Source organism: Aedes albopictus, chromosome 1 (assembly GCF_035046485.1).
Source record: "Aedes albopictus strain Foshan chromosome 1, AalbF5, whole genome shotgun sequence".
NCBI classification, from domain to species: Eukaryota; Metazoa; Arthropoda; class Insecta; order Diptera; family Culicidae; genus Aedes; species Aedes albopictus.
This window is the reverse complement of record NC_085136.1, coordinates 279,593,521-279,602,743: the sequence shown is the minus strand read 5'-3', so window position 1 is coordinate 279,602,743 and position 9,223 is coordinate 279,593,521. Positions and strand designations below refer to the sequence as shown.

General features: G+C 47.6%; 1 protein-coding gene across 1 annotated transcript in view; it reads right to left on the bottom strand.

The window, feature by feature from the left end:
* Nucleotides 1–706: 706 nt before the first annotated feature.
* LOC109397160 (titin) overlaps nucleotides 707–9,223 on the bottom strand; it is a 29,047-nt gene continuing 20,530 nt past the window's right edge. The window contains exons 4-6 of the mRNA XM_019669500.3: nucleotides 5,450–6,921; nucleotides 5,137–5,379; nucleotides 707–1,638 (exon numbers count right to left, since the gene is read on the bottom strand). Coding sequence (XP_019525045.2) covers nucleotides 1,265–1,638; nucleotides 5,137–5,379; nucleotides 5,450–6,921 — 2,089 coding nt within the window. The 3' untranslated portion in view covers nucleotides 707–1,264. The remainder of the gene's footprint in view (nucleotides 1,639–5,136; nucleotides 5,380–5,449; nucleotides 6,922–9,223) is intronic.

Genomic DNA, 9,223 nt, shown 5'->3' with positions numbered 1-9,223 from the left:
ACAAATGTTAAGAATTACTAAACATATCCCATAATGGTTGACGTCAAATAATGCATTGACGTTGCTCAAACACAAACCTTTATCGACTAGTTATTACAAACTGAACTCAATACAGCCGTTCCATGCACAATTGACTCTTGTTCTATGACATTACCTGTACGCAGGTTCGTGTGACAATTGGGTTTTTAAATTAAGAAAAATGTATCAATTTTTTGATTTTATACGAAAGAGCACCTTTTTCTGAGCCACTTTGATTTTTTGCAGATTTTTAGAACGTTATTTTGGTACCTAAAATCAATTTCAAAGAGATTTTTCAAAATCACCTTTTGACAGCTGGGTAACTGTTTGACAGCTCCACCCAGTACAAAATGCGACGAGGGGTGATTCGACAAATCGCTCTCATACAAACTTCAATTTGATTTTTAAACAGGTTCCCGGGCACCAAAATTGATGAAAATTTGAATTTCGGCTCAGTTTGGCATGCAGATTCAGAATATGGAATTATCTCAACAACGTTAAAGAAGCCAATTGTGCGTAGAACTACAGTACAAAGGTGGCAGATCTTACACCGCAACGCACCATAAAGAGGTGATCTGCCCACGTTACGGGAAACTTCACTCGCTATGATACGCAGCTAGAAATAGACTTGAAATGTGGAAAAAGTAAACGGGGCCACTCGGAAACGTTCGGATGATTGAACAAATACTTGTTTACACAGATAATGATTCACTTCTCTGATTTATTGGTTAATGATGTCTTATAGGTTAGGTTAATTCTTTACAACGTTTTGTGTGATCCTAATGAGATCTACACACAACTACTACTACCACTACAGTAAAGGGGATGCTCTTAAATGCTAGCAACAGTTTTCGAAAAAAAAATTCATTTCTTTTAATGTCAATTCATTTGTCGCAAAAAGCGTTTGCTCCGTACAATCAATGTCATTTCAGAATTAAACAATTTCCAACTGTTAATCCAATAAAACTAGAGCAAACCTAATATGTAACATTATCGGACACAAGAGCTGTGAGGGTTCTTATCTTAATGGGGGGAAAAATTTGGTCGCGAAAATTTTCGTAAAATATGTTTGAATTGCGAGAGAACATGGCTGGTAGAAAGATGAATTTCAACAAGGGGAAGAAAAAAAGATGGTAAAACACTAATGCTGAACTAATGCTACGAACTAGAATAAACTGCAGTCACACTAATTACCCCGCCTACTTATCTCTCTCTGTGTAAACTGTGGGCACCGCCTACCAACGGCCTACTCGTGTGCATCGCGGTACTTCATCATCAGCTCGAACCGCTTGTTCGTCCGGACGCCCTTCAGGATCTGGTTCTGCTTGTGTCGGCTCTGTTCGACGACCCGGTGCGCACCGTCCGGAGTGTCCTTGCCTGGGGTGGTGCCGTCCTGGGATTTCGGTTTGAAGGTCGCGTGGAATTGCTTCTGGCGCTTCTCCTGTCGGTCCGCGTCGGAAAGAGGCTTATGGTGGGAGGACTCCGTTGCCGTTGGTTTCGGGATCAGTGGACGAACGACGGCAGGTTTATAGGACGAGGATGAGGAACTGGCTCCGTTGCCGGTTTTGTGGGGAGATTTGGCCGGGAGGCTGCTGGACTTTTGAAGCGGTGGACGCTCGGCTGGAAGGGAATGGAAGAAGAAAGTTTGTTTGATTTATACACGTTACGTAACTTAGCCTTGAAATTTATCTCTTGAGAGATTCACGGAGGAATCTCTGGAGAGATTCACGGAGGAATCTCTGGAGAGATTCACGGAGGAATCTCTGGAGAGATTCACGGAGGAATCTCTGGAGAGATTCACGGAGGAATCTCTGGAGAGATTCACGGAGGAATCTCTGGAGAGATTCACGGAGGAATCTCTGGAGAGATTCATGGAGGAATCTCTGGAGAGATTCACGGAGGAATCTCTGGAGAGATTCACGGAGGAATCTCTGGAGAGATTCACGGAGGAATCTCTGGAGAGATTCACGGAGGAATCTCTGGAGAGATTCACGGAGGAATCTCTGGAGAGATTCACGGAGGAATCTCTGGAGAGATTCACGGAGGAATCTCTGGAGAGATTCACGGAGGAATCTCTGGAGAGATTCACGGAGGAATCTCTGGAGAGATTCACGGAGGAATCTCTGGAGAGATTCACGGAGCAATCTCTGGAGAGATTCACGGAGGAATCTCTGGAGAGATTCTCGGAGGAATCTCTGGAGAGATTCACGGAGGAATCTCTGGAGAAATTCACGGAGGAATCTCTGGAGAAATTCACGGAGGAATCTCTGGAGAGATTCACGGAGGAATCTCTGGAGAGATTCACGGAGGAATCTCTGGAGAGATTCACGGAGGAATCTCTGGAGAGATTCACGGAGGAATCTCTGGAGAGATTCACGGAGGAATCTCTGGAGAGATTCACGGAGGAATCTCTGGAGAGATTCACGGAGGAATCTCTGGAGAGATTCACGGAGGAATCTCTGGAGAGATTCACGGAGGAATCTCTGGAGAGATTCACGGAGGAATCTCTGGAGAGATTCACGGAGGAATCTCTGGAGAGATTCACGGAGGAATCTCTGGAGAGATTCACGGAGGAATCTCTGGAGAGATTCACTGAGGAATCTCTGGAGAGATTCACGGAGGAATCTCTGGAGAGATTCACGGAGGAATCTCTGGAGAGATTCACGGAGGAATCTCTGGAGAGATTCACGAAGGAATCTCTGGAGAGATTCACGGAGGAATCTCTGGAGAGATTCACGGAGCAATCTCTGGAGAGATTCACGGAGGAATCTCTGGAGAGATTCACGGAGGAATCTCTGGAGAGATTCACGGAGGAATCTCTGGAGAGATTCACGGAGGAATCTCTGGAGAGATTCACGGAGGAATCTCTGGAGAGATTCACGGAGGAATCTCTGGAGAGATTCACGGAGGAATCTCTGGAGAGATTCACGGAGGAATCTCTGGAGAGATTCACGGAGGAATCTCTGGAGAGATTCACGGAGGAATCTCTGGAGAGATTCACGGAGGAATCTCTGGAGAGATTCACGGAGGAATCTCTGGAGAGATTCACGGAGGAATCTCTGGAGAGATTCACGGAGGAATCTCTGGAGAGATTCACGGAGGAATCTCTGGAGAGATTCACGGAGGAATCTCTGGAGAGATTCACGGAGGAATCTCTGGAGAGATTCACGGAGGAATCTCTGGAGAGATTCACGGAGGAATATCTGGAGAGATTCACGGAGGAATATCTGGAGAGATTCACGGAGGAATATCTGGAGATTCACGGAGGAATATCTGGAGAGATTCACGGAGGAATCTCTGGAGAGATTCACGGAGGAATCTCTGGAGAGATTCACGGAGGAATCTCTGGAGAGATTCACGGAGGAATCTCTGGAGAGATTCACGGAGGAATCTCTGGAGAGATTCACGGAGGAATCTCTGGAGAGATTCACGGAGGAATCTCTGGAGAGATTCACGAAGGAATCTCTGGAGAGATTCACGAAGGAATCTCTGGAGAGATTCACGGAGGAATCTCTGGAGAGATTCACGGAGGAATCTCTGGAGAGATTCACGGAGGAATCTCTGGAGAGATTCACGGAGGAATCTCTGGAGAGATTCACGGAGGAATCTCTGGAGAGATTCACGGAGGAATCTCTGGAGAGATTCACGGAGGAATCTCTGGAGAGATTCACGGAGGAATCTCTGGAGAGATTCACGGAGGAATCTCTGGAGAGATTCACGGAGGAATCTCTGGAGAGATTCACGGAGGAATCTCTGGAGAGATTCACGGAGGAATCTCTGGAGAGATTCACGGAGGAATCTATGGAGAGATTCACGGAGGAATATCTGGAGAGACTCTCGGAGGAATCTCTGGAGAGATTCTCGGAGGAATCTCTGGAGAGATTCTCGGAGGAATCTCTGGAGAGATTCTCGGAGGAATCTCTGCAGAGATTCACGAAGGAATCTCTGGAGAGATTCACGAAGGAATCTCTGGAGAGATTCACGAAGGAATCTCTGGAGAGATTCACGAAGGAATCTCTGGAGAGATTCACGAATGAATCTCTGGAGAGATTCACGAAGGAATCTCTGGAGAGATTCACGAAGGAATCTCTGGAGAGATTCGCGAAGGAATCTCTGGAGAGATTTGCGAAGGAATCTCTGGAGATTCGTGAAGGAATCTCTGGAGAGATTCGCGAAGGAATCTCTGAAGAGATTCACGGAGGAATCTCTGGAGAGATTCACGGACGAATCTCTGGAGAGATTTACGGACGAATCTCTGGAGAGATTAACGGAGAAATCTCTGGAGATTCACGAAGGAATCCCTTGAGAGATTCACCGAGGAATCTCTGGAGAGATTCTCGGAGGAACCTCTGGAGAGATTCTCGGAGGAATCTCTGCAGAGATTCTCGGAGGAAGCTCTGGAGAGATTCTCGGAGGAATCTCTGCAGAGATTCTCGGAGGAAGCTCTGGAGAGATTCTCGGAGGAGTCTCTGGAGAGATTCTCGGAGGAACCTCTGGAGAGATTCTCGGAGGAATCTCTGCAGAGATTCTCGGAGGAATCTCTGGAGAGATTCTCGGAGGAATCTCTGCAGAGATTCTCGGAGGAATCTCTGCAGAGATTCTCGGAGGAATCTCTGCAGAGATTCTCGGAGGAATCTCTGCAGAGATTCTCGGAGGAATCTCTGGAGAGATTCTCGGAGGAATCTCTGGAGAGATTCTCGGAAGAATCTCTGGAGTGATTCTCGGAGGAATCTCTGGAGAGATTCACGGAGGAATCTCTGGAGAGATTTCCGGAGGAATCTCTGGAGAGATTTCCGGAGGAATCTCTGGAGAGATTCTCGGAGGAATCTCTGGAAAGATTCTCGGAGGAATTTCTGGAGAGATTCTCGGAGGAATCTCTGGAGAGATTCTCGGAGGAATCTCTGGAGAGATTCTCGGAGGAATCTCTGGAGAGATTATTGGAGGAATCTCTGGAGAGATTCTCGGAGGAATCTCTGAAGAGATTCACGAGGAGTCTCTGTATAGATTCACGAGGAACCTTTGGAAATTCACGAAAAATCTCTGGAGAGATTCACGGAGGAATCTCTGGAGAGATTCACGAGGAATCTGCAGAATTCGGAAGAAAATGCGCACACTTACCACTCCTAACCAGCGCGGTCGCGGCCGGACTCTTCACTGTGCTGGTGGCCAGAATCTCCTTGGCCCGCTGGACCTTCCGGTTGTGGAACTCTTCGATCGACTCCATCCGGTTGAACTGCTGCTGGTGGATGTTCTTGAAGTTGGGCAGTTTGCTGATCTTCGACGGTTTCGGGCCATCCTGGGCGGCGCCGGCAACATCTTTGTGCTCCGAATGCGACCGCTTCCGGTGTCCATGCGGGATTTCTGAAAAGAGTTAGGAAACAACATTTAAGATTCCCCCGGCGACTAGAAGAAAACCCCAACAAGTACTCACTGGTCGCGCTTTCGTTTTTCTTCTTGAGCCGTTCGTCGATGGTGTCGACCAGCATGGTGCTGTTGGCCGGGCTGTGGAATGTGACGTTCTTTTTGACGATTTCCGCATCGCTGGCGGACAGCGACCGTTTGCGACTGTTCTGGATGAGCCGGTCCTTGGTCGTCATTTTGGAACCCATGCGCAGAGGAGTACTGGTGGTACTGCCGGGTTTTCCGTCCGTTAGATTGTGTAGTTTCGGTTCCAGTACCGTGATGGGGCTGTCGGTAATGTCGATGACCTCGGCTTCCGGAACATCCGCTTGCTCCTGGTCGTCAGGTTTGTCCGGGCTACAGGAAGACTTTGCGGGCTTGGAATCCGGTGTTCTGGGAGTTGTCGGTACTTCTTGCTTCATCACTGGCGAATGGTGCAACTCAACTCGGCCAACCGTCGCATACGATGATTGTGGAACCGGTGACTTGTCCATTAGGTCAAACTCTTCATCGAATTCTTGGGACTTGGGCGGTTTTGGTGTGTCTGGTATGACAATGATCGACTCATTGTCACGATCTCGCTCAGAAAACGTCGCCTCCTGTGGTTCTTGCACATCTTCAAGCAGCTCGTCTTCCCGTTCATCATCCAAGTCGTCCATGGGCGGTGCTTCGGTGTTATCGAGCTCATCCTCAAGTTCTGGAGTGGTAATTCGGTTCTTCGACTGCTCTTCGAGACCGTTTGTGTGTTCCACCGGAAGTGGTTCGATCACTGCCTGTTCAGTTGCACCGGTACTTGCCGTCGACATTTCAAGGAACTCCACTGACTCATACTGTTGTTCTTTGCTATCGTTCAACTTAACTGGCTCGGCAGCAGCGGCGACCTGCTCAGTAGATTCCTCCTCTACACAGAGGGCTTCCGAAAAGCTACTACTCGCTGACACCTCCGCGTGTTGCTGATTGGGCTCAACAAGTTGAACGGGAGCATCTTGTTCTTCAACTGTCGAAGGTTCTTCGACTGTTTCAACTGAAACTTCCTGGTCAGTTTTCTCTGGCTCCGGTTCCTCAATCACCTCTGCTACTTCCTGAACTGCATCCACTTCTTCAGCTTCCATCACCGGCTGGGACTCCTCCGCCACCACCACCGGCGGTTCCTCATGTAACGGAGCAGGATTTTCTGGGACTTCCTCCGGAATCATCGCCTGATCGCGAGGCGATGTCTGCGGTATGGAGTGTTCCTGAAAATCCTCTTGGGTAGATTCCACCGTTTCCGTGCCCTGCAGTGTGCTTTCTTCATCTTCCTCTGGTACCACGGCAGCACCTTCAGCTTTGTCACCATCATGCACGTCATCCTCGGGTTCGACCGATTCCATTTGATGTTCCGGGAGGGGTTCCTCCACGGTTGGGCAATCTCCATTAGCGGCGGGTGCTTCGGCATTTTGTTCCGATTCCGATTCATCCACTTCTTGCGGAACGTCTTCAGCTAACGCTTCTTCCGGCACCGTGCTAGGAAAAGCAAAAGAAAGGTTGAATTTTTAGGTTGGACTGTCGGCTCTACCCCATTTGGCGTAATGCCATTTGGCAGAACGCCGTTTGGCATAATGCCATTTGGCATAACAAGGATTATGCACATTTTTACCAAGAAGGCTGTTCTTCGTATTATGCCAAACGGCATTATGCCAAATGGCCATTATGCCAAATGGCCTTTATGCCAAATGGCATTATGCCAAACGGCGTTATGCCAAATGGGGTAGAGCCGTCGTAACTGACGGACGAGTGAATCTTTTGGATCGTGAATTGCAGACGGTAGAACAGAACGTAACTACGATTCAGGAGATGCGATGACCTATATTTGAAGAACGTGAATTCAGGGCACTGAATCCCATTGCCAGCACTTGCGGCAGCGATAAGGCAGAACGAACATGGAGTCAATTTCTTCAGTAAACGAGAAACAAATTAAGCGAGTTATAAGGTGGAAACAATAAAGAGCGATTATGTGTGAACGTTGAGGAACGGTCTGATACTAGTGACTTTCGCTGCAGCTAGCGGAATGGCACTTCTCAATTCTCGGATGTCATTGATATGAGGACCTTCAGAGGACCAACCATCAACTCTGATCACTACCTCGTTTTCAGTATCAACCGTGGTGAGTTCAAACATTCAGCGACCGTTGCGTTTCCAGCGCTTCTCAGCAGAATGTTTAACAGATGAGTACTGTCAAGAGCTGGATGAGCGGATAATGTGAATCATTAGTCCTGTTCAACGACGTAGGTTGAACTTGCTCGAAGTTGCTGCATCCTACTCTTACACGTTTGTTGATTAATGGGTAAGAGCAAGATGCAGCAAGTTCGAGCAAGTTCAACCTGCGTCGTTGAACAGGACTATTGTAGATGACAACCTCAACAAGCTGTGCGGAAGTCTATCCACGGAGCAGTGAATACAGCAGCGCGAGAAGAAGATCCACGAGCTTGGCGTCGCTCCTCATCGCCTTCAAGGCTATCATGGTCCAGCTTGGCCGCCATCGTTGACTTACTTAGTCTCAACAAGGTCTGCTGAAGGTCCTTGCTGATGTTCGACTTCGAGGACGGCTAGTCAATGCTGCACAGACATCTCCATTGCAGGAAGCCCATTGATGGCTTGACGCGCTAGCCAAGGAGGAATTACACGCACAGTAACCACCTATTGTCTCTGCTTTCCTTAGAGGAGGCCGTTTCTTGCGAAGGGGTTAACCTCACCACTACCACACTGTATTGGTAACCGTATCCGTAACCAAGAAAAAGTCAAGTTGCTAAGAGCTAACAGTTTATTACTTCCGTCTCGGTTGATGGTTGGCTAACTAATGACAATTTATTAATATTTTATAATCAAGGCCTACTACTAATACTGATCTTAATATCAGGCAATGCCTGCTACATCTCCCTCTCTCAGAAAATGTTAGCCATCTTGAGATTTCTGATTCCCGCACAGAACGAGTTCATTTCTCTTTACTATTTGTGAAGCATTTCTATTGCTTTATCATACAAGTGAACATATTTCTTATTAGACGTTTTGTCAGATAGTCTCCCTTCTAGCTCAAACATTACTTTCTACCCGGATTTTCATTCTTTCTTCGAGCGTCTCCCGGCCTAGCCGGTTAAATTATCAACTGACGTTTCTGCGACGCCCTCCTTGGAGGCGAAACATGTTTGCCAGTCCCGACCGAAATTTCATCCGCCGCTTTGGCATCTCCCTTCTCTGAGGCGAGATTTTACGAGTTCCCTCATGTCTGATCCGATCAGATGCTATCCGTCGGAAAACAGACTATTTATAATTACCATAAACTTCAACTGGCTCACCCAGTTTCAACCAGTCGTTTCCCTCCTAGTTTTCCAAGTCGTTTCCATCCTTGGTTTTGTTGATTTTCACGAGGTGTGCAGCCGAAAAGATCGCCACCGAATTTCCTGCTGAATATCAGCTGATCTAATTCTTCTGCTTCTACAAGATGGTCTTCTTCTCGATTCTCCCCCCAAGTTCCGTTTCTTCGGGAGTGTTCTTCTCGTCGCCAATGTGGTACTCTCCGACAGATCGAATGATAATAATCTTCACCAACGGCATGGCCTACTCAGATATGCACCAAACTACCACAACAAAGAAATGCAACTTTGTTTTCTTGATGCCCAGCTGATCAATCCTCCTCTGAATCCGGAATTTGATTTTATTTTTTGTCTCTATGGTTGCCTGCCCAATCTGCATCCACAAACCTTTCCAGTCCGGTTGATAGTGATTCAAGGTGCAGCTATGGAGATACCGCAAAACCCGTTTTGCCTCT